Source organism: Ascaphus truei, chromosome 11 (genome assembly GCF_040206685.1).
Source record: "Ascaphus truei isolate aAscTru1 chromosome 11, aAscTru1.hap1, whole genome shotgun sequence".
NCBI classification, from domain to species: Eukaryota; Metazoa; Chordata; class Amphibia; order Anura; family Ascaphidae; genus Ascaphus; species Ascaphus truei.
The window spans coordinates 44,850,841-44,876,944 of NC_134493.1; the positions used below are offsets into that span (position 1 = coordinate 44,850,841).

At 44.8% G+C, this 26,104-nt stretch overlaps 1 protein-coding gene across 1 annotated transcript in view; it reads left to right on the forward strand.

The window, feature by feature from the left end:
* Positions 1 to 26,104, forward strand: part of DNAH3 (dynein axonemal heavy chain 3) — a 180,034-nt gene that overhangs the window by 29,425 nt on the left and 124,505 nt on the right. Inside the window, exons 4-13 of the mRNA XM_075565993.1 lie at positions 2,600 to 2,669; positions 3,131 to 3,314; positions 6,044 to 6,233; positions 8,391 to 8,586; positions 10,007 to 10,132; positions 15,194 to 15,389; positions 16,559 to 16,738; positions 17,536 to 17,672; positions 23,175 to 23,280; positions 23,397 to 23,575. Coding sequence (XP_075422108.1) covers positions 2,600 to 2,669; positions 3,131 to 3,314; positions 6,044 to 6,233; positions 8,391 to 8,586; positions 10,007 to 10,132; positions 15,194 to 15,389; positions 16,559 to 16,738; positions 17,536 to 17,672; positions 23,175 to 23,280; positions 23,397 to 23,575 — 1,564 coding nt within the window. The remainder of the gene's footprint in view (positions 1 to 2,599; positions 2,670 to 3,130; positions 3,315 to 6,043; positions 6,234 to 8,390; positions 8,587 to 10,006; positions 10,133 to 15,193; positions 15,390 to 16,558; positions 16,739 to 17,535; positions 17,673 to 23,174; positions 23,281 to 23,396; positions 23,576 to 26,104) is intronic.

Consider the following 26,104-nt stretch of genomic DNA (forward strand, 5'->3'; position numbering starts at 1 on the left):
TACGGGTTCATACTTGTATTGTATGTCTTTATTTATATAGCGCCATATATATATAGATAGCGCATCACAGTAGTAATACATGTTGTAATCATATAAATAACAAATAATATAAATAACAGGTCATGGGAATAAGTGCTTCGGACATAAAAGTAACATTAAGGAAGAGGAGTCCCTGCTCCGAGGAACTTACAATCTAATTGGTAGGTAGGGGAACGTATAGAGACAGTAGGAGGGAATTCTAGTAAGTGCGTCTGCAGGGGGCCAAGCTTTATGAATCATGTGTCCAGGATTATCCACAGTGCTGTTCATATGCTTCTTTAAGCAAATGTGTCTTAAGGTGGGTCTTAAAATACTTACCTGGAGGAAGAAAATCCCTTCTATCTGCAATTCCAAGGTTGTTACAATCACGGTTGAAGTAGATGGGAGGGGAAAGTAAAGAAATGTGTAGGTTTTTTGGACTAGGTGAAGAAGCAGAGCTGTGCAATGCATTGCAAACCGATTAAGTGACATTGTTACTAATATGGGCTCATGTGGCTACCATAGGTACTGCATGATTTTCCACCAAAATTCCTCTATGGTAGTTTGTTTGGATTTCTTTAGTTCCTCGAGCAAAAGTCTGTAGGCGCATAAAGGGGAGAAAAGAAGAAATGTATAGTGTAATATTGATAAATATTTGTGTAATTAAAAAGACGTTAAGGACATCCACTCACATATTAGTTTCTTGTTAGTGCAGCTCTCAAAAATTAGATCGTAAGCTCTTCAGGGCAGGAACTCCTTTTCCTAAATGTTATTTGTATGTCTGAAGCGCTTCTTCCCATTATGTGTTATTTGTATTATTTGTTATCTATGTGACTATGTCACGTGTAGTACTGCTGTGAAGCGCTATGCACATTAATGGTGCTTCTGTATATAAATAAAGATACAAATACATACTTTACAGGGTTAAAAGTGGATCTTCTCCTTGGCAAATTCTCCATGGCATCTTTACTACTGATGTTAGACTCCACTCCTGTCTCAGATCTCAGCAGCATCCAAAAGTGAATATAGTGTAACAATTTATTTGACAAAATAAAGTGATCCAAAGAATCGCACTCACAATTTCAGCATAGTATACTCGCATCTATGCATAATGGGTTTACGAGGTGTCGCTTAGGTAAAGCGCTAGTAGAAACGATTTAAGCCGGCGTCCTCAAGGGTCCCAACCTTTTCCTTCCATTTGACGTCACCGGAAGCTGTGTTGGTGCGTTCCAAAACTGGATGCTGACAGACCGATCCTCCTTCAGCAAAGGATCCACCCTACGCGTTTCACAGAATCAATGTTCTGCTTCATGAAGCAGAACAGAGGGGGGTTCTTGAAGCAGAATATTTATTCCTGCGAAATGCGTAAGGTGCAACCTCGGATGAAGGAGCATCGTTCTGCCAGTATCCAGTTTTGGAATGCATGAATGCAACTTCTGGTACTGTAATGTCAGACAGAAGGAGGAAGGGAACAGCCGGGACACCGTGAGGACGCCGGCTTAGCTCCTCTGTACCAGCACTTTACCTTGGCGACACCTTGTAACACATTATGCATAGATACGAGTATACCATGCTGAAATTGTGAGTGTGATTCTTTGTATCACTTTATTCTGTCAAATAAATTGTGTTGCACTATACAGGCATACCCCGGTTTAAGGACACTCACTTTAAGTACACTCGCGAGTAAGTACATATCGCCCAATAGGCAAACGGCAGCTCAAGCATGCGCCTGTCAGCACGTCCTGAACAGCAATACCGGATCCCTACATGTACCGAAGCTGTGAGCAAGCGGCGAGACTATAGAGCCTGTTACACATGCGTTATTTACATCAGTTATGCACATATATAACGATTGCAGTACAGTACATGCATCGATAAGTGGGAAAAGGTAGTTCGTCACTTCAAGTACAGTTTCGCTTTACATACATGCTCCGGTCCCATTGCGTACGTTAATGTGGGGTATGCCTGTATATATCTTTTTTCACTTTTGGATGCTGCTGAGATCTGAGACAGGAGTGGAGTCTGATATCAGCAGTAAAGATGCCACGGGGCATTTGCAAAGGAGAAGACCCACTTTTATGCGGTTGAGATCTGTACTAACAAGACACTAACATGTGAGTGGATGTCCTTATCTTCTTTTTAATTATATTAATATTTAACAATATTACACTATATATTTATTTTCTCCCCTCTATGCACCTATGGACTTTTGCTCGAGGAACTAAAAGTTGTGTGAAAGGTTTTGGACTGTGTCCTGGGAGACCTCTGTGAGTCTGCCAGCAAAAGACAGGGAAAGTCAGTGGTTCTATTTAGATTAAAAATGTATTGTCACTTTGTCCTCTTTGCACAGTTTAAGTGGCTACAGACATTCATTACAATAGCTGGCATGATCATGGTTACTGCGATTTGGTGGATGCCCCCACTTCCCCCCCTGTGTTTAATGCTTGGTGCTCTAAAACTTTTCTTATACAGGAGTTAGCTGCTGCAAAGTATAACACATCTTCTAGGGTTGTTCGTGCACATTTCTTCTTTGTACAGTGGTAACAAGCTGTCAGTCGCTTTCCTTAACTAATGGATTCAGCTTCAAAAGACTCTTCATCTGTCCAGAAGAAGCCAAAACTGTCTCCAAGGAGCAAATATAATGCTGATAGGTAATGCAACTTGTCAGAGAGATGTCAATTCTGTACAAAAGTACTCTAAAGAGCCATTACACCCATAGGCGCATATATCATTTTTACTTCTCAGCAACAGAAAAATGGGAAAGGATTGGAATATAAATGTTTTATCATTTGGAGCATGTAGTTTTAGTGTATAAAAATGACATATCTAGTTCCCTTTACAAATACCTATAAAACATCACAATTGCATTAGATATGATATCTATAGTTGAATTCCCACCTTAATTTAAAGGGATCTCATGTATGCCAACCAGTTCTATATCATTACAAAAAAGAAGTGTTGTTGAAAATCATGATGTGAAGTAGGACGCTGCTCACAAAAACAGTAGTGTGCTTTGCACATTTATAAAAGTATTGTTAAAAACATTATTTAATTTAAAACTTGACCAGCGGGACTTATGTTTTGTAGGCACCTAAATCGTATTTGTTTTCAGGGTAACTACCCCCAGGCCCACTTCCTTAGAGCCATCACATGTGGATGAGAGAGTTTCACGAGCAAGTACCTTGGCCTACCCAGAGAGCAGACCCATGACTCCAGAAGAACAATGGCAGGTCATGCTTCAGCGCGAGCTACAAATAAAAAAACGGGAGAAAAAAACGTCGCAAAAAGATATCGAGGTAAATAAAATCTGAACTGCTGTATATACACTTTACCAACCACAATAAAAAAATGAATCACTAGAAGTAGTTTAGCAGCATTATTACTTTGTATGGTACATCTTCACCTTTGATGATTGCTCCCATATTCGGATGGTGCAATAAGTATACACTTATATCTTTAAATGGACGAACATACGTGCTATTCATAGATCTGTTTGCACCTATAAAGAACCAATGCTGTTTCAGTGCATGATGGGATTGTGAAGCCTTGTGTATTATGATATCTATGAGGAAATGTCATGGTTGTCTATTAAAAGTATCACAGTCTGCAAAAAACGGACTGTTATAATGATATTGGGTATTTTCCAACTATCTGTGAACACTAGCACAGGTGACAACACACACCCCCAATGTAGATACTTCTGTGTATTCCATTCGCAATAATCCCTTAAATATACTATACTTAAAGTCCATCAATGAAAAAGGTGCTTTTTTTTTTATTTATAAAAGTGCGGATGAATTGGGTGGGAATATTTTCTTGCATTGGTTGTCCTTTATGGGCTGAAGGAGTTTTACTATTTTTGTTAATGTCGGGTCATTGTAATCTGATCTGGTCAATTCTGTTATTTTTCAGAATCTCTTTAAACTAATTAATGCTGCTGTCATTAGCCAAGCAAAATACAAGGTGACATGTCTGGATCGACAACCGGTATATACCACGGGTCATCAAACTCTTAGTCCAAAAGAGCCAAATATGAGTAGCACGGCGATCTAGAATTTTTCAAAGAGCCATAAATATATTTTTACAAATACGGTTGATTAACCGTCATCACATCAGGCTGTCCCCCCATCATTATTCCCCCTCATCACATCAGGCTGCCCCCCCCCCCCCCCCAGGGCTGCCAACAGAAACCATGGGGCCCGGGACAAATGAAAGGAGCAGCCCCCCCCCTGAACCCATAGCGCACCTACCACGAAAAAATATCTTTTAGCGCGCAACGTTTACTTAACTGTTTTCTTATTGTGATACAGAAAAAAACATTACAATGCAACCTGTTTATTTTTATATTTTCAACAAAAGACATATGACTGCCTGCCTGGGTGGCTGAGTGTGTGGGTGGCTGAGTGGGTGGGTGAATGACAGTAGAATGACAGTTGGGTGAATGACGGTGGGTGGGTGGGTGAATGATGGTTGTTTGACGGTGGGTGGGTGGGTGGGCGAATGACGGTGGGTGGGTGAATGACAATGGGTGGGTGAATGATGGTGGGTGGGTGGGTGAATGAATGACAGTGGGTGGGAATGACAGTTGGTTGGGTGAATGAATGACGGTGGGTGGGTGGATGGGTGAATGAATGACAGTGGGTGGGTGGGTGACAGTTGAATAACAGTGGGTGGATGGGAGACAGTGACTGGGTGGGAGACAGTGGGTGGGTGGGATACAGTGACTGGGTGGGAGGGTGACAGTGACTGGGTGGGAGGGTGACAGTGACTGGGTGGGAGGGTGACAGTGACTGGGTGGGAGGGTGACAGTGACTGACAGTGACTGGGTGGGAGGGTGACAGTGACTGGGAGGTGGGCTCGGGGGGAGCGCGGGAAGCTGGCCGCAGGGGGAAGCAGGCCGCAGGATTACCTGGTACTTCCCTCTCCGTCCCACGTTGGGAGTGGGGGGGGAGGGGCCGCAGCAAGAAGAGCTGGTACTTCCCCCTCAGTCCCACGTTGGGAGCGGGGGGGAAGGGGCCGCAGCAAGAAGAGCTGGTACTTCCCCCAGTCCCACGTTGGGAGTGGGGGGGGAGGGGCCGCAGCAAGAAGAGCTGGTACTTCCCCCTCAGTCCCACGTTGGGAGCGAGGGGGGGGAGGGGCCGCAGCAAGAAGAGCTGGTACTTCCCCCTCCGTCCCACGTTGGGAGCGGGGGGTGGGGGGTAGGGGCCGCCGCAGGGAGGGCTTGTACTTCCCCCTCCGTCCCACGTTTGGGGACCTGCGCATGCGCATGCGCATGCGCGCGCCCGGGACCTCAGGGGAATCGCCGCCATTTTGCTCCCGCATCGCGCCTGCCCCTCAATTTCAAATACTGAGGGGAGAGCCGCACGGACGTGCCCAAAGAGCCGCAAGTGGCTCGCGAGCCGCGGTTTCACGACCCCTGGTATATACTGTACATCAGTGCAATAGGGAACAAAAAGTCTAATATCGGTGCTTCAGCGGTATCATAGGGTGTACGGCAGGAGCGGGCAAATCCAGTCCTCAAGAGCTAACAACAGGTCAGGTTTTTAGGATATCCCTGCTTTAGCACAGGTGGGTTCGTCTTCGACTAAGCCTCTGATTGAGCCACCTGTGCTGAAGCTGGGACATCCTTAAAACCTGGCCTGTTGGTAGCTCTTGAGAACTGGAGTTGAGCACATGTATGGGCGTTCTTTGCTGTTAGTGAAGTATTGCCCTTATTTAACATAACTTAGTGAACCTGGGCCCGAGAGTGTTACCACCATACATCGGCTAATTAAACCCTATCCTCCGGCAGCTATAAAACTCACTGAAGCCACAACTTTGACTTGGAGACCTCAGATAAAACTTGGGGAAAACTTGTATGCTCCAGGCCAACATTAGTCACACATTTCATTTACACTTCTTCAGACCTCGAAGATACCAGCTCGCAGTGGTTTAAAAAAAAAAATTGCCCTGTTAAATAATAACATTTTGAGTGACTGTTATCATCGTGTTACATGTAAAATAACTTTTTTGGGGAATATTTCAGAGGTATTTTTATTACATAAACCATGGGATTCGGAGAGAAATGCTAGCGCCTCAAGAGAAAGCACAAACGGACAGAATATTATCAAATGTTCCCAGCCAACTTTTGAGCAACCCGGTACTGCAGAAATTGCTCTTGGAAATAAAGGAAGAGATTGAATATGATTATTGCACAAGCCTCAGGAAAAGCATTGGTAAGAACTCGTCTCGTTTTTCAAGTATTGTTATTTTACAGTTATTAAATAAAAGGGATAGAAGGCTAGCGATTCAGAAAGGTGGTTTTTTTTTACACTTTTTACCTCTTTTGTATAGTGCCAGCCTTAGGTGCTTATTCTATACAGTATCAGCTGATTTGGTACGCCTTTGGACGAAATTCCACATAAAATCCAATGATTATAGAAGCCATGTAAAGTTTTATTATTATATTTTTTTAACAGCCATGTTGTTCATCTTGGCTGAAATGGTCTCGTTGCTGGTACATAGCTACATAGCAAGATGAGGTTGAGAAAGGGCATATGATCATCAAGTGAACCTAGGCTAAATTTAGACGACAGATACTTTATCCTATATTTGTACTTACACTATATTGATCCAGAGGAAGGCAAACACAAAACCCCAGTGACACATTATCCAATGATCTCATAAGGGGAAAAATAAATTCCTTCCTGACTCCAATAATAGCAATCACAGTTCTCCATAGATTAACATCCTTCGCGGGTTTACTTATTTGGTATATTCATGTACACCTTTCCTTTCTAAAAAGATGTCCAACCTTTTTTTGAAGATCTCTATTGTATCTGCCATCACAGTCTCCATGGGTAATGAATCCCACACTGTTACTGCCCTTACTGTAAAGAACCCTTTCCTTTGTTCCCAGTGAAAACTCCTTTCCTCGAACCTTAAGGGATGGCCCCAAGTCCTTTGTACTGCCCTTGGGATGAATAGTTCTTTTGAAAGCTCCTTGTATTGACACTGAAGATATTTGTATATAGTTATCATATCCCCTCTTATGTGAACCCATATAATGTGACACAAGTAATGCCTGTATTTTATATCACAGACACACACAATGGGGGCTGGAATACAATGACTAGCAACTAACATAAATCTGGTAGTAAGGCATGACTCACTATTACAGGAAGTAAACAGCCCTGATCTTACAGTTTAGAAAACAGGTGAAAAGTTGAAACACATAGTACAAGAAAATGATGTTTGTGAGCCATTTACACCATTGGGTAACAGATGCCTTGGTAAAAGAAGGGGCCCAGATAGACGTTTATTAAGAAAGTACTCTTTAGGGAATGTACAAAGAGAGGAAGATTTTTACGGTGCTATTAAGGCAATTTATAGGGCCAGATAATGCTTGAGCAACAGGTGAGTTAAAATAGCAACTCCCCCCCCCCTAAAAAAACGAAAAAGCTTACGTATAGAGAGAGGCCCCAAGGAGCTGTTCCACTGCCACCAGGTCACCAATAGAAAGCTGTAATGTCAATGTTGCCCTGGATCGACTTTGACAAAGAAGATAATTTCTCTGCCCCCTGAGCACACGGTAATGGGGGGCGGGGGAAGAGGGTTTTACGGATTTCAGGGGACCACGGATCAACTCTGGGGGATGCCCCAGTACAGGTGATTAATCCTCCCTCCCCCACAAATGGGCGAACCAGTCCAAATCCGTTTCATGGAATATCCCAGTTTATTTAGACCAAATCAGCCAGCATGTTGTGCTGGTTTTAAGGTAGGAATAATTGTATGTGAAAGGGAGTAAAGGGTCTGGCGATGAGCATAGAGAATTCTGGACCCTACTCCTAAAAATCACGCCTGCCTGGCATCCAATCAATACTCCGCTACCGTTTTCTTTCCTCTGGACTATCCCCTTGACAAATCAAGACTGACAAATCAAATTCTGATCGATTTGAATCAATTGCTAGATGAGCTGATTAACGGTTAGATATGCAATTTCTTTTGAGAGTGCGGAGTCTTCAAATCTTCGCAACGCAACCATGTAACGGCTCATTAAGAACATTTAAACATATGCGATAAATTAACTTATTGAAAACTCAAGGCCGGTTTAAAATTCAGAAAGTCATTCAAGTTAATTAAGTGCCTGACCTATTTAAAGGCAATTAAGAGAAAATTCCACTAACTAAATTGACCGAATTAGGTGCCCATTTATCAACTTGGTTACCTCCATGTTTTCAAGTCTTCAACTCATCAATAAATAATTCTGTTTGGTGGCCATTACCGGATTTTGCTGGGCTTGACAAATAGCCCCCTCTATTTTTAATACTTTAGAGCCTTCCGTGATTATAATTTAAAATGATCCCCTAGTGATGGCTGCTTTGATTTTGCAGTTGATTATATCCTGAAGGACCCAGAAGAGAGAGACAGACTGTTCATTGTGAACATCCCTCAGTGTTTTCCTCATCGAGTCATTCGTGCCCCAGTCCCATGGCACGACTCCTACAAAGCGGTCCAGAGCTGGAACGAAGGACACCTCTTCCCAGTGAATCCCATGATGCTGTCCTTGCAACAACTCTGGTTTAAACAGTAAGAATCCCCATAACATGCTGAACATGAAGACAATACCAAGAAACAGACTGAGCGGCAACTTCTAAGCAATAGTAATAATGTTTTATTCTTATGTAGCGCTGACAGCGAGTCCAGAGCTGTACATAAAATGCTGCAGTCTCTGTCCCAAAGAGCTTACGATCTAATTTCTGATGACTGCGCACAGGGAGATAAAGTTACTTACCCTAGTGACTTAGCCCACACTACGCTGAATTGCTTTGGTCCTTCTTACCTCTTCACAAGTGGGATTCATTCGTAATGAAAGTCCCTTTAGGATTACACTTTCAGGTGGCTGCATGATGTACGCTTTGAGACACATTGCAGTTACACAGGTCTGTCTAGATGGGATATTTCCCTAACACAGTAAGACTCCGGTGGGTTTAGATGTTAATGTGCAAGAGTTCATGTTGCAACTCAGACCAGAGCTAAAGAGCATGGTGTGATGGGTTACAGCATTGCAGCGCTTTCTCTCTTGGAAACAGGCCAGTAAAATCAGAGGCACAGTTCTGTATAATAAATAAGTAGATAGAATTGTATGAAAGTTAGATTGTAGGAGATTTAGATGCTAAAGCGGAATGGCATGTTTTCAACAGATATAGTACCTGATATCAACGTTTATTTAACTGCTTGCGTACTGTCTTAGATAGGGGTGGGCAACTCCAGTCCTGAAGTGCTACCAACAGGTCAGGTTTTCAGGATATCCCTGCTTCAGCGCAGGTAGCTCAATCATTGGCTCAGTCAAAGACTGCACCACCTGTGCTGAAGCAGGAATATCCTGAAAACCTGACCTGTTGGTGGCCCTTGACTGGAGTTGCCCACCCCTGGAATTTGATGAGCCACTTCCATGCACCTCTCTTTTCCCTCACACTACGTGCACAGGGTACTGCTGAGGGAACAGTTTAATTAAGCAATTATTTCTGGTCAAAGATCTACACTTATTGTGTTCCACTCCCATGTTTATATGCTGTACCAGGAAATAGGCAAATGTTATCAGTTATGCCGCGCTGCTTTTAAGTACGGTAATTAACCGTTTTGCTGCCAGCGGTGACAATGTGCAATATGTTGCAGACCCCTACGGCAGCAAAAAGGGTTACTGTGTGAACATATTTGCCAGAAAATTATATTTTACCTGCAAACGTTGCCTCTTGTGGATGATACTTTGAAATAATTAATGTAATTGTTACAAGAAGAGTACAAGATTAGCTGCCATTTTCACCATAGAAGTCGACTGGAGGAATTTTGAGCAATAAGTGCTTATTTTAGCATTCCTAGTGACGACTGGAGAAAACAAACAAACCAGGATGCTGTATATTTTTAAGAGTTACTTCAATGTATGTGCTTTTAGTAATTTTTTTTATCTTTTTCACCTGCTACTTGGGCCTATCTTTTGAACCTTTAGGTTTGATGATTTAAGGTTTGTGAGAACAAAGGAGGTTCTCTCTGGCAGCCTGCCACTGCTTCCGGCGGAATTCGAAGAACTGGTTCAGAAACATTGCTTGGAGGCTCGTAACACACTGCGAAATAAGTACGTTCAGGGTGGTGAGCAGTTATTGTAGATACACTATATCTTTTTGGTTTTTTTTACAAACACGTTTTGTGTGTGTGTGTGTGTGTGTGTGCGTGTGTGTGTGTGTGCAAAATAAAGTGTGGGGAAAGGATATAGAATTTAAAAGGAAGACGGGGGGAAGTGACAAGAAAAGTATTCAACAGACACATTCTAAAAAACATACAGAGAGTATCGGAACCGGAAACAATTTTTATATACTGTAGCTTCGGACCGCCACAACATGACCTGTATCAGAAACGTAAAGACCATATTGTTATAATTCTTTAACCCCGCTCCAGATGAACCAGTTCTCAACGAATCCCTAATCCACTAATTGCTTTATTTAAGGATAGTCTTCCGGAAAGACCGCTATCTATGGAAGCCACATTTTACAAAAATTAGCCATAGTTATTTCAAATTGCTGTCAGATTCTACAACTCTAGTACGGATCTCACTTTGTCTGTAAAAACCCAGACTGGTGGCGGTGTGATCTGCTTCCATCGGAGTGCTGTGGTAAGCAGGTGGTCAATTCGCTTATTTGTTTTACGGGGAACATCTGGGATAGGTTTATAGAGTATTATTATCATTGTCAGTATATCTCTTACGACACTTGTAAACCTCTATAGTTACCTACAACCCTAATGAACTACTTTGGTTATCCATAATTTAGTATCCTTTTACCCTATTGCCAAAGGTCCTTGTAAAGCATTACATTGGGTAAGAGGGAGGTGCAGGCGTACACACAAGGAGATAGGTTTGGGGAAATTAAAATATGGCTTTATTCAGCCTGTCCCTTTAACAAGGCAAAGCATACAAAAAATAAACAAACACCTATCCCTGTGTAGGGGCTAACTCACTTTCCAGTTCCTCTCTACAAGACTGGGAGGAAAAGTCCCTTACCAGTCTATCACCCCAAAGTCTCAAAGGGTACCTCAATGCAGGTGGCATTTCATGTCAGTCTCAGGAGCCTGGATAGTTGTCTGCTTGAGGGTCCAGCATCTGGCAGAGTCTTGCGTCCTCTGTCCAGGAATAGAGGTCTGGTCCCCTCGTGTCTTGCTGTCAGCACACAGTCCTCCTGTATACTCTAGACTTTCTGGGTGCAGTTTCAGCAGGAGTTTTTAAACCTGTCTGATTACCAGGTGGAGGTTGGTAAATTGTCTAGCTGCAATTAACCAGCTCCCTGTTGGCTTCTCAGACTACTGAGCCTTTGTATTGCAGCCTCATTGAGACAGGGTTGCTTCCCTGTTAAACATAGCAATCCTCTCCTGGCCTTCTCACTGCAAAGAGCACAGACACTCTTAAGCCAGACATCACAGAGATACTGCAACATAAAGTAGAAGCACTCATCCAGGTACCCAGCACGTGTTTCTGCTGTGTCTACTAGCATTGCTATGGTTAGAAGATAAACCCTAATTCCAAATGCTTCTGTTGGACGACCAAGGCCAGACCTGCAGAAGTCTCTTACTGACTTAACAAGGAGTTAACCTTAATTGATGCTTCATTAAGCGCTAACAGGTATCTTTAAAGCTCACTAATCAGTGGCGGATTAACAAATATAGGCATTCAGTACCCCGCATTAACGTATGCAATGGGTCCAGAGCATGTATGTAAAGCGGAAATGTACATAAAGTGAATCACTACCTTTTTTCCTCTTATCGATGCTTCAGTACAGGTAGGGAGCTGGTATTGCTGTTCAGGAAGTGCTGACAGGCGCAGGCGCGAGCTGCCGTTTGCGTATTGGGCGAGGGGAATCAGCGTGTCACTACTACGGCGGTCTGTAGGGCAGAATAAGTGTCCGTACTCGTGAAGCGAGCGTACGGACACAGGGGTATGGGGCTATTGAAAATATGTCCTTACTCACGAGTGTACATAAAGTGAGTGTCCTTAAACCGGGGTATGCCTGTACGCCACCCTTCGGCACTTAACTAGTGCTGCTCCTCCTCCTTCAGCATAATGTTACGCTGCGCCGTCATGTTGCCATGGCAATGCTGCTCATGCGCGAGGGGGCGGCACGCACCGATGTATGCCGTCCTAGGCCTGGGCCTGTCGGGCCTAATCGCAAATCTCCCACTGTCACTAATGCAGTGTTAAATGCTGTTTTCAGCTGTAATGGGCCTTGTATTAACTATAACGGCCGCTTGGGCCAATGGTGGAGAGGCGTGTGCAGAAACAGAAGCACACCTGAGATACCGGGGATATATGCTAATGTGCCCCTTTTAAATATACTTTGCATATCTATATTAAATATACAGATGTAGCCTGACGTACTGTCTCCGGTACTGCGGCCGGAAAGTCCGCTGTGCCTGAGACAGTGTCTGCCGCAGTCACGCTGTGGGAGTCCATGCTTCCGAAAGGGACACCCCGCCGCGTTAATCTTCCGGTGCCGAGACCACCGCGGTCTTGTGAATGCAGGTGGCCACTGCCCCAGTGACAGTTGGCTACATCTATATATTGCATGTTTCTCAGGCGCGCCACCTTTAGGTAAGAGAGACTTCATGTTAAGCTTATAATTTGATGCTAATGTAGCCCTTTTTCTGAACCCTCCCAAAAGAACTACTGGTCGCTGTACAAGACCTGCGGCTCCAGGAGATCTGAGCATCCGCTAGCTGGGAGCCTGGGGTAATACTTACACATTTCGTTAGCGCAGCGCCTCCACTTACCCAGGATCCCCGTGATGTGAGATTCCCCTGGGCAAGAAACATACCACACTCTATGATTGTAACTGGGTTTTACTAATGAGAATGCAACGTAGCAATAACACATACATATACTTATACTCTAACATTATAACTTTAGCGGCTGCCCCCTCTTCAGGGCAACGTGTCCGTCCCCTCACACCGTGTCCATATATAGTATATTGGTTAAGGCTCAGTTCTGTAACCACTCGCACAGTGTTCCTATAAAGGTTTAGCCTAAGGCGGGATCAGCGCCTGATGACCGGTGTTGGTGCACTTGATGATATAGTACCTGCCGAGCACTCCAGTACTCGGATCAGCAACTGCTTCACAAAGGATCCGTCGAGTCCCGGCCCGACATCCAGGATCCACCGTCCGGTAAGGCCCCAACAAGATGGCCTCTGCAACCGCAACGAAGGGCAGCGCCCAACTTCCAGCACGGGTACACAGCTTCAATGGAGTCCCTATCTAACTCTGGGAACTACCGTGACACTCGCTGCACTATAGGCCGTCCCTACAGCACAGCAACCTGGAATGGCTTTAGGGGAAACTCCTAGGGCCTACGGGGTAGCCTATCCTATGCAGGTGGGTCACTGACCCCCTGCACCCACACTACCTATCCCGTGCCCACCCGGGTCCCCTCTGGCTAACTCAGCCTAACGCCTGCAGCAAACACACTGCATACACACAGGCAACCTGCAGCAAACACACAGCACACGCTGCATACTCTGTGCCTACTTGTCAGCGCTCACAGCACTACCACCTGTGACACTGACAAGCCTGCACCCTCACACACCTAAGGGCAGCGTCCCTAACCTAGGGGCTGTCCCTCAGTACTACCCACTACCCTAACAGGGATTGGGGCCTGCCTGGGACTTGGGGATCCTTACCTGGGCAAGAGCCACTTGCTCCCTGCACCCTTCCTCCCCCTTCCTGCTCCCAGCTCCAACTGCCAAACGTGGTCCCCGCAACATTGTAGCCTTCCTCCACAGGAGAAGCTGCAAAACCCTATTTGCTGGCTGGCTGCATGTGATGTGGGTGAAAGGGCAATCCCCAGAGGCTGCTGGGAATTGTAGTCCACTCAGGACCTCTTTAGCATTGGTACCGCGTGCGCTACCCTTACTGCGCCTGCGCGACCAACGCGCACGCTCGCGCAACCTGTCATGGCGGCCCCCGCTAGCCGGGTGTGCCGCAGAGCCTCGGAGCGCTACATGGGGGGTCTCTGGGGCTGAAAAGAGGCCGGGGTAACACTAACATGAGGCAGGGCTAATTTATCATGATGGGTTTTTTTCCTTCATATAATTAACTTTGTGGATTCGCGTTCATAACGTGGCCAGGTTGACGGCGGTGCCAGCTGTGCCAGCGGTGCCACTGCATCTGCCCCACGCTTACCAAGGCTCCGCTCTCTTCCCCACAACATTGAAACGGATTGCCGGGAGACAGCGCGGGGTTTGGGAGGGGGGGCGGCCTTTGTAAATGCCTCTTACCTTTTCTCCAGAGCCGGCATCTCCTGCTGCAATCATGGGACGACGCGTCGCCATGACAACACGATTTCACATGGACGACACGTCGCCGGGACGTCCCATGATGCCGCGTCGCCATGACAACTCGATGTAGCAGGAGGAGATGCCGCTCTAACGAGAATGTGAGAGTCCTCCGGCAAAACCCCACTGCACCGAGTCCCGGCAAAACTCCCAGCCAGCACTGGCTCAGTAAAATGTTCTTTTATTAGTGATTTTGATATCGAGACACTACTAGCTCTGAGTTAACGGGAGGTCTGTCGATCTGCGCCTTAATCTTAAAGCTGCAGACAAAGTAATATCCTACAGGTGTGTTTTAAAAAAAAAAAATCAGTTCTGTACTATGAGAAAATACTTGTAGCATTTTTTTTTTTGAAAAACAACTCTGAATGACAGGTTTAATGTATTATAATGTAACAAGCCTTTTTTGTTTCTATAGCAACACTTTACAAAGTCACAGATTCTCATCTGCAGCCATTTAGTGAACCCCGGAGCTGAATGTTCACTGATCGATCACAGGAGAACGGATCGATCGACAACTTGGCAAATTACTTGTCATTGTGTGGATTGTATTGATGCATAAATTAAGGGGAGGGGGATTAAAATGGCAGCTTGGACTGCTCTATAAAAACTAATAATATAGCCGTTCTGGCAAAATTGACTACACGTCTCATGGTTCCTTAGCATCAGTGCCAGAGCCATGTGGTAGCAAATATAATGAGGATGAAAAAATACATATGATGGAGCATGTGGGATGACAAATTCCGTTACGTTACACTCAGCACGCTGTAAAATCGCCTGCTGTAGCCCATCTCTCGTTTTTATTTTATTTCTCCCAATTTCAGGTGGATCCCAACCTGCGCTTCACTCTTCATATCTCAGAAGGAGCGATGGTTTCACTTTGTTCCTCAAAATAACGATGATGCCACCCAGCCAGCCGAAGAGTTTTTTGCGTGCGTCGCCGCTCTCATGTCTCTGCAGCTGCGTGGGATGGTGAACAATTCCCTTCAAGATCTGCTCACTTTTTTCGCTATGCACCAGGTAATTAGACCGCAAGGGTAATGGTAAAAAGTACCTCTTCAAAAATGCAGCATTGAGTACAAGCAGACAAAGAAAAAGAAGCTTTTTCACGAGGAGTAAAGCGCGCAGATAGCAATGCTTGAAAGTGCTAGTTAGAAACAAATATTGTTTTATTCAAATATCCTTATTTCTGTTTGTGATTTTTTTTTTCATTTGTTTATACCGGCTACTGTACATCCATAGAAATTATGCCTTTTATTTGCGATTCTACAATGTTCCCCCTGTTTTTTTTACAAATATCAAAAGGTAATTTACTGTGGCCTCATCATTTGCACTAATTGCGCATTAATTGCAGAAAGAAAGTGTGTTATTACAGAAAATGTAATGCAATTTAGGGGTATGCACTTTTTAAATCTAGGAAAGAGACAGCTATATGGTAAGGCATGTTTTTAATTCATGTGCAAATGTTTGTTTTATCCTGTTTTTGTTTAGGAGAAAGGTCTACAGATGTTAGATTTTCTTGAATTATTTTTAGACACGTTTTGACCAATTTTCAGGTGAAAATGAATATGTCTGGTAGAAACCTGTCCTATACACAATTATTACAATGATGTCGTGATTGGTTTTTTTTGGGGGGGGGGGGGGATTTGGGGGTGGGGGTTACATTGAATGCCACCATTATCTTTCTTTATGTGTAATAAGGAACCTAGAACAATGGGGGTGGGGGCAGCAATTTCAGTCCACAACAGCCACCAATAGGTCAGGTTTTCAGGATATGATTGAGCCACTTGTGCTGAAGCAGGGATATCCTGAAAACCTGACCTGTTCGTAGCCTTTGAGGACTGGAGTTGGCCAGCCCCTGACCCAGTGGGTTAATCCTACGAAAACATAGATGACAACACGTCTCGTTTTAGAACTAGCACAGGAAGTGTTTCGGAATGGTTTATCATATTGAAATTATTTGTCTCGCCGTTCCACTGAAGAGTTTCCCGGTTTAACCCTGAATCTGTTCTTGGACAGGTTAATTGTGCTATAAAAATGTCTTTATACTGAAATGTCAGTGTTTTAGTTGTAGCCACCTTTTCCTATATGGGAGTTTTAGAATCAATGTGAAAATAAAGTCAATCATTTAATTATTGTCCAAAATCTGTGCATACTGCACATTCCACACTTTCTCATTTTTTTTTTAGGCTGGGAATGATTTTGGAGATACGTATGAAGAAATGAAATTCTTCACCCCTCAAATTCTTATAATCAAGCTTAAAGTGGAAGAACCCAAATTGGTATTTGAACCCATTTTGGAAGAATGTTGGCGTTTAATACAGCGCTGTTTCCAAGAAATTATTAAGAGTGCGGAAGGAGTTCCGAAAGTAAGTTGCAAAGAAGGTCTAATTTAAAGGTCGCTCGAAGGCAGGGGGGCTCAACTCCAGTCCTCAAGACCCCACAACAGGTCAGGTTTTCAGGAGATCCCTGCTTCAGCACAGGTGGCTCAATCAAAGGATCTGTCTTTGACTGAGCCACTGATTGAGCCACCTGTGCTGAAGCAGGGATATCATAAAAACCTGACCTGTAGGGGGACCTTGAGGACTGAAGTGGAGAACCCCCTGCTCTAAGGTAAGAGGGAGATGGAGCTTTTGGTTGAAACACGGGTTTAAAAAGGGGCATTGAGACATCACGTGTGGTTGTAACTGATATAAGATACTGGTGAATAATTAATATTATGTTTAAAGCCAACATATTCTGTAGTGCGGTACAACGGGTGAGAGAAAACAACATAGCAATATAATAAACAATATCACAATATATGATTCGTAATGTAACTAAATAACATACACAAATATTTAATTAATAATAGATCATAGAAAAATAGGTTGAAAGGTCTAAAGACATTACAATCTAAGGAATAAAGTAAACTCATTTGCTGGAGACCAATCTATGTGAATAAAGTGAAATAAAATCATTTGTTTCTTCCCCCAGTTTGATTAACAAACTATTCCCCAGTAACAATAAACAGGTCACTAACTATAGATGTAGGTGAATAAACCTGCATTACAAAATGACTGATTTATTGTAGGAGAGCGAGTTCTAAGTTCATATATATGAATTTATACAAACCTCTGGAGATTTCCGTTGTCATTTACACAGCGGATCTGAACTTTATTTGCAGGTGGAAGTTGAACTTTTTCCTGATCTTCAGATGGAAAATCTTACTCTCAGCTCGGTCAAACAAGGAGAATCTTTGGTTTCCGAATATGTCAACAAAGCGTTGGAGATTTTCAACAAGAACACTATTGGTCCGCAGAAGTAAGCTTCGCCTTTTCTAAAACTTTTTTAAACCATTAAAGTTCAAATTCAAAAGTAGTGCCAAAGAAACATGACATGAACAGTTTGCAGTAATCCGCAGAACACCAAGAACAGAAGAGAAGGCTTATTAAACTTCCAATCTCTTGTCATCGTCATCATTTGTTACATTAGGTTTATTAGCCAAAGACAAACCCCGTGGCACACGAAGGAATGTATTACCGATTACCGATGTTGATCCAGGGAGAAATGTGATTATTTGGAGTCAGGGTGGAATGTGCTTTCCCCTTTGTGAGACATCATTGGATGACGTGTCACTGGGGTTTTCGAAGTGAAACTTCTTTCGTTGCAGTGCCGTCCACCAAAATCTCATAGGGGAAAAAAACCTGAAAATATAAACGGAAGTGCGTGACTGCGCATAACCGGAAGTGACGTCATTGTTGTTTGTTGGCTGTCTGCTGGGAGTTGTTGTTCGGGTGCATCCACAGGCAATCAGAAGGGAAGACTCACATTATACATACATAAATACACACACACTATACACATATATATATATATATATATATATATATATATATATATATATATATATATATATATATATATATATATATACACACAAACACACTATACATACATATACAATATATATATATATATATATATATACATACACACACATTAAATTTAAATATATATATATATACTGTATGTATATATACAGTGGTTGACAAATCACCAAAAAATCTACTCGCCACACAAAAAAATCTACTCGCCACCTAGTACCAAACGTGTGCTGCTTGGGCCAATATTTACTCGCCCGGGGGTTAAATCCACTCGCCCGGGGCGAGCAAATGTATAGGTTTGTCGAACACTGTATATATATATATATATATATATCAACATTACCATTCTCACGTCCGGTAAAGGAAGACTGCACTCAGATCAGTATAGGCAAAAAAGTCTGTTCATTTTGAATTGATGCCTAGTACAGACTTTTTTATGCCTATACTGATCTGAGTGCAGTCTTCCTTTACCGGACGTGAGACTGGTAATGTTGTTCTATTATTATTATTAGAGACTGGCACCTGTTGATGTTTTTTTAGTACATTGAGTGCAAGCTGAAATGTGTTTCTTTATATATATACTAGCTGAGAGACCCGGCGTTGCCCGGGATGTAATTTTGGGGGGGCGTACGACAGGGTTAGGCTTCCCCCCCCCCCTTGACAGCTAGGTGGGTGACTGAGTTGACTGAGTGTGTGGGTGACTGGGTGGGTGTGTGACACTTGACTGAGTGGGTGGGTGGGTGACTGAGTGGGTGGGTGACTTTGGGTCGGTTTGACTTTGGGTCATGGGTGGGTGACTTTGGGTCGGTGGGTGGGTGACTTTGGGTCGGTTTGACTTTGGGTCGGTGGGTGTGTGACTTTGGGTCGGTGGGTATGTGACTTTGGGTCGGTGGGTGGGTGACTTTGGGTCGGTTTGACTTTGGGTCGGTGGGTGGGTGACTTTGGGTCGGTGGGTGACTTTGGGTCGGTGGTTGGGTGGGTGAGTTGGGTCGGTGGGTGGGTGAGTGGGAGACTGACTGGGTGGGTGAGTGACTGACTGGGTGGGTGAGTGACTGGGTGGGTGAGTGGGTGACTGACTGGGTGGGTGAGTGGGTGACTGACTGGGTGGGTGAGTGAGTGACTGACTGGGTGGGTGAGTGGGTGACTGACTTGGTGGGTGAGTGGGTGACTGACTGGGTGACTGACTGGGTGGGTGAGTGGGTGACTGACTGGGTGGGTGAGTGGGTAACTGACTGGGTGGGTGAGTGGGTGACTGACTGACTGAATGGGTGGGTGACTGGGTGACTGACTGAATGGGTGACTGAATGGGTGGGTGACTGGGTGACTGAGTGGGTCGGTGACTGAGTGAGTGAGTGGGTGGGTGAGTGGGTGACTGACTTACTGAATGGGTGGGTGACTGGGTGACTGACTGAATGGGTGACTGGGTGACTGAATGGGTGGGTGACTGGGTGACTGAGTGGGTGGGTGACTGAGTGGGTGGGTGACTGGGTGAAAGTGGGTGACTGGGTGAAAGTGACTGGGTGGGTGTGTGGGTGGGTGACTGGGTGGGTGTGTGGGTGGGTGACTGAGTGGGTGACTGGGTGGGTGACTGAGTGGGTGACTGGGTGGGTGTGTGGGTGGTGACTGAGTGAGTGAGTGGGTGGGTGACTGAGTGAGTGGGTGGGTGACTGAGTGAGTGGGTGGGTGACTGAGTGAGTGGGTGGGTGACTAAGTGAGTGGGTGACTGAGTGGGTGACTGAGTGGGTGGGTGACTGAGTGGCTGGGTGGGTGAAAGTGACTGGGTGGGTGTGTGGGTGACTGGGTGACAGTGCGTGGGTGGGAGACGGTGTGTGACTTACCTTGACCCCGTGGCATCTGGCTGGGGCAGGAGGTGAGTTCGGGAAGCTGGGGGGGCAAGAGTGGCAGGAGTCCCGCGCCGCGTTTCCCCTCTCCGGTAGCGGCGCACGTGATGGGGAGAGCAGGAGGCCCGGCCCGCGCTTCCCCTCTCCGGTAGCGGCGCACGTGATGGGGAGAGCAGGAGGCCCGGCCCGCGCTTCCCCTCTCCGGTAGCGGCGCACGTGATGGGGAGAGCAGGAGGCCCGGCCCGCGCTTCCCCTCTCCGGTAGCGGCGCACGTGATGGGGAGTCCCGCGCCGCGCTTCCCCTCTCCGGTAGCGTCACACGTGATGGGGAGTCCCGCGCCGCGCTTCCCCTCTCCGGTAGCGTCACACGTGATGGGGAGTCCCGCACCGCGCTTCCCCTCTCCGGTAGCGGCGCACGTGATGGGGAGAGCAGGAGGCCCGGGCCGCGCCGCGAGGGGGAAGGAGCCTGGAGTTTGCTGCTGAGCAGCAGGGCCGCGCTTCCTCCGCGGCGCACGGTGAGGGTGATGGTGCGGCTGGGGATGTTGCGGAGCGTGGGGATTTGGGTGAGGTGGGGAGGGGGGAGAGAGTGAGGGGCACCGGGAGAGGAGGGGCACCGGGAGAGGAGGGGCACCGGGAGAGGAGGGGGGGGGGGGGTGTGGAAGGTGAGCTGCGGTCCAACTGACGGGGGAGAGTGTGTGTCCCTGTGTGTCCCTGTGTGTGTGTGTCCCTGTGTGTGTGTATGTGTCCCTGTGTGTGTGTGTCCCTGTGTGTGTGTGTCCCTGTGTGTGTGTCCCTGTGTGTCCCTGTGTGTGTGTCCCTGTGTGTGTGTCCTTTGGCCGTCACTCCGCCTCAGGCCAATGAGAGGTGTGCGGGGGCGGCCCAAGGGACCAATGAGATTTCCCCTAGGGACACCGGACATCCAGGCAGGCAGGCAGGCTGGCATGCATGCATGCAGGCAGGCAGGCATACAGTGCTTTCACTAATATAGTATAAGATGTATATGTGTATATGTGTGTATATATATACACATACACATATATACACATACACACACCATAAAGAGCAATCAGGATTATTTCATAGTCATGTCAGGCTGAACTATTAACCCATTGGCGACCCATCCAACAACCAAAAAAAGGGTGTGTGTGTCGAGCACGTGTGTGCTAAATGGAACTTGTGTTTTGTCACTGAAATTGTTTTTTGGTTTTGATGTTTTTGATTGAATGAAAGACTTTTGAGAGTATAATTACAATTTCAGTGACACAACAGAAAGAAGTTTCACTTCCTCTGGATCAAAATACTGTAAATACAAATATAGGATAAGTATCTGTTGTCTACATTTGACATTCTGTAGGTTGAACTTGATGGACAAATGTATTTTTTCCACCTTATCTACTATGTAACTATGTAACTTGTAGCACATATTCGTCATAGAATAGTTTGGTTATAAAGTCATGAAATCTTAAATGTAGCAGTATCCTGGCGTTGTTACACTAACCTCAAACCCAGTGTTTCTCAACCAAGGGGCCACTGACTAAATAACCTTAACGGTGCCTTGTGGAAAACTTATTACAATGTTACTTTAGTGTATAAGCCCAAATGCTTCAATGATTTGCTGCTGCAATGATTTGCTGCTGCACTAGTACAAAGGAAATGTATCGCTGAAAAAAAATTAGCATTTCATTTAAAATAGTTGAAAAACTGAATTTGATAATGACATTTACACGTATAATTACATTATCAAACAGTAATTATGATAACAATGTAATATATGGTGTAACATTATATTGGAATTACATTTTCAGTTTCTACCCAGCTTTACTGGAACATATATGTGACAATAAAATGATAGGGAACCCCAGAGATTGCACCATGTCAGTAGGGTAACCTGTAGAAAAAAAAGGTTGAGAAACACTACTCGAACCCCAAGATCTGTGATTTCCAACAAAGGTTTCAGGAACACCTAGGGGTTCGTGAGATGTCTCCAAGGGGTTCGGCAAATAAAATCTTGTAATGGTGGATCCCAGGCAGGGTATCTGAGCCCGTGTGTTGTCTGCGCACTTAGTAAGACCCCAAACTACTCCTTAGTGTGGGTGGTATAGTTGTCAACTATAGCTGGAGCTTCCAAAGTCGCATACACAATTCAGCAAGACATTGTGGGGCGTGACTTTGGAAGCTCCCGCAGTGAGTGACAGCTACACCCCCCCACGCTTCCTACACACACTGAGGTGCAGTTTGGGGCCTTATTAAGCGTATGTTCCCCTCAAGCTCAGGAAACTGATAGTGCCTGGGATCTCGGTCACATCGTTTTGTTAGCGATAGTCTGAGTAGGTAATAAGATGTATTCATTAGCGGTTCACAGAACTAATATTTTTTAGCGGGCGCATAATGTTAAAAAAAAGGCTTGGAACCTTGAATTTCTTACCTTGTGCACCCCGCTAGAAAATATTAGTTAGAGTTGAAATGAATGTGGTTCAGCTCTGGGGACCCTCTGCTTCCGGAGATACTTACATCCACAGGGGGTGCCGGTAGCCGCTCTGCTTGGCTAGCAGGGATCACATAACGGGCGGAGTTTCGAAGCTCCCGCACCCTGCGGGCCAATAGGAAGCCGTGACGTCATCAGGTTCGTCTTCTTTATTGGCCCGCGTGACGTGGGAGCTTTAAACTTTAAAATCCAGCTAGCTCAGCCTTAGCGGATACCAGCACCTACTATGGAGGCAAGTATCTCTGGGGTATTAATGGGGTTCAGCTCTGGAGAACCCCTGCTTCAAACCTGTGTTAAGAAATAAAAATGGCATGTATTGCTCCATTCATTCCTGTTCGGGTTAACCTCTAATGGCACTTGATGAATCACCCCATAAATTGGACACAATTGTTTATGTATCAGTCTATGAAAATAGCTTTCTGCATGAAATCAACATATATATTGACACTTACTTGGCCTGGCTTGCATGCTTTCAATTGTCGTGAGTTGTCAGGTCTCCCTGTAATTACTTGTACATACGGATTGACTAAAGCGATTTGAAATGGAACAAAAAATGTTTGTAATACTTAACAGTTTATTTCCTACATTGAATATTTTCTGTCCTTCCATCCTAGATATTTAAATGTCTACAAAAAATACAGCGATCTTTTAAACAAGAAAGCCCAGCAAGAAGTTAGCACGTTTCTGAAGGAGGAACATTCTCTCCAGGCATTTACTACGGTAATGAGCATTCCTCAATCTTCAGACATTTATTTTATAATATTTGTTTTTTTTTACGGGTAACCTAACCACTAGGTCACTGTTCCATGAAAGTGCTGTTGATTTCTGTTCCCTAGACAATCAATAACCTGTTAAAGCTGAAGCAGGACATAGCGTCCATGCATGTGACTGTCCCACTTGCCATGTTCTGCCTGGACGCATTGCGACTGAATGAAGATCTTTGTGGCAGAGCCCAAAAACTGAAAGATCGACTGGTTCAGTTTGAAGTGGATGAAAACAGGGAGCTTAATAAGAGGTAAACTGTGAAGTAGAAGGAGAAGCTTAATAAGGCAAGGAGGGGCCAGGAAATTAAAAGGGCCAAAGATTTAATTCTAACAGTGTTTTTGTATAACCCCGTTTATATAAATGTAACCATGTACAGTATTTGCAATCACAACTCTGTGCTCAGGACATACTTGAAAACGAGAGGTAACTCCCACTGTGTTACTTCCTGGTAACACATTTTATAAATGAATGTTGACGTTTGTAAATCCTCACATTTATAACTCTAAGGCCTTAGGTCACCTTTACTCCTATTACGCCTGATTTGCATATAATTTGCATATAATTTGCATGTAAATATCCCTAACGGGACGGTCATTAAAGCCATGCTTTTTACGGGAGAAAACCTGACTTAACGCTATGTTATTCTCCTTTGTGGGTGTAGCATTGCTATTAACATAATGATGAGTCAGGCTATCGTCATGTTAACAGAGTCTTGTGGATCTGAAACTATGCCCGTTTAATGTGCTGTGAAACTGCTTCCCATTGCTGGACAATGGATCCAATCCCTAGCATGGCCAAGCAGCTATACAGCCTTTTTTTAAGGCCTTAAAGCAGCAGTCTACACCATTTGATGAATTTATTTATTTTTACTGGGATATTAGTGTCCTGGATGTTAAAATGGAGCTCTCCCCGGAGCCCATTGCAGTCTAAAGGTAACCACGGTAGCCCGAGACTTTAGAGCGATTAAGAAGATCATTTTTTTTCCTACACTATAAAACCTTTTTTTTATTAAGAGGCAAGGAGCAAGATACTAACATTATATGAGTTAAACTATTATAGGCTTCTGGGGGAATTGTTGCTGGGATGTCACTTCACCAAATAACTCCTTCTCTCTGCCACTGTCTTTCCATTTTCCTCGGGCCCCAGTTAGGATTTTCATTATATTTCTCCAGAAATGTAAAAGCACAATTTGAAAAAGACAAATTGGATGTAAGTGGTCTTTGAATGCTGGTGGTTTTGTCTAAAGAGGCCTAAATGAATGATGACCTTGTTGGCAGATACTTAGCAAGCATTCCCTGGGTAATAATATAAATATCCTCCAGCTAGAGAGCACATTTACTCCTTTATAAAGTGTGTCCACTGTCATTTTCAGGAGTCACTGCACAGTTAAGTACCCTTCAGGTAATATTGCACTAGAAGAAGGCTTCGTGGTTAGATTGGGCCAGTTCATGATGCTCAGCGTAAATTACTTCACTCCAGAAGTGGCCAAGTGAGAGAGAGAAGGAGGGAGGAGCGGCTCAGTGAGTAAAGTCACTGTCTGGCACTGAGTGTGAAGCAGGGGAACCATAGTTCACTTCCCAGTCTCGGCTCCTTTTGAACTTGGGAAGGTCACTTTATCTCTCTGTGCCTCAGGCACCAAAAACATAAATTGTAAGCTCCACAGGGCAGGGACTGTGTCTGTAAAGCACTATGTAAAACTAGCAGCACTATACAAGAACAAACAATTATTATTATAAGTGCAATAATCATTTTGAGGGGAGGAAAAGCATTAACTCCTTCCCCCTTCCCTCCTCCCCCCCCCCTCCCCCTCTCCAGCAGCATACAGCTTTGCCTCTGGAAGCATTCTATATATACACACTACTTATATAGGGTGACCAGACGTCCATTTTTTTTATGTTTGTCCCTGTATCCCGAAATTTGGGTAAATGTCCCGGTTTTTAGAAAATCTCCTGGCCCCACATGCGAGCGCCCATCGCGCATGCGCAAACAACGAGCACCCATCATGCATGCGTGGCTGACGAGCGCCCATCACGCAGGTGCATTGGGTGCTCGTCGTTCGCGCATTTGTGATGGACGACCGTCGGCCACGCATGCGCGGAGTTTGTCCCGGGAAAAATATGGTCACCCTATACTGATAATAATTTGTACTTATGTACTACACTGCTGTCTTTCAGCTAACATACATTTTTCACTGTCTGGTAGATTTCCATATTGAAACATCCCTCGTTAGTTTGCATGGTTTGGCAAAATCATAATTATACAAGAGATATTTGAACTCCTTTTATATGAAGTATCATTTTGCCTTGTACTGTGTTAATTTATCTGTTTAATGCATCAGTCTGATTAGATCTAACACGGCAGTTTAACACATTTCATTATATTTTAATTACATACAATTTGATGGTCACTCCTTATTTAAATAAACCATTTTTAGCATTAAACTGAGGGCACGAGTTTCTAATGCTGTCAATTTAGAAGTATAGTCTCCTACTGGGGGGCTCAAACTTTTTTCCCTGCGCCCCCCTGCCGACGGTCTCCTCACTCTCGCACACCCTCTCACCCCCACTTACCTCCGCTCCAGCGTCATGACGTCACATTGCCATAGCAACGTGACGTCACATGATGCCGCATTGCCATGGCGACGCAGGAAGGAAGCCAGCGGGTGAGTGCTTTCGGGTGCTTAAGTGAAGGTGAGTGCTTAAGTGCTTTCGGGAAGCGTGCGGGGCCTCTGTAAACCCCCACGCCACCCCGCAGGCAGTCTCGCGCCTCCCCTGGGGGT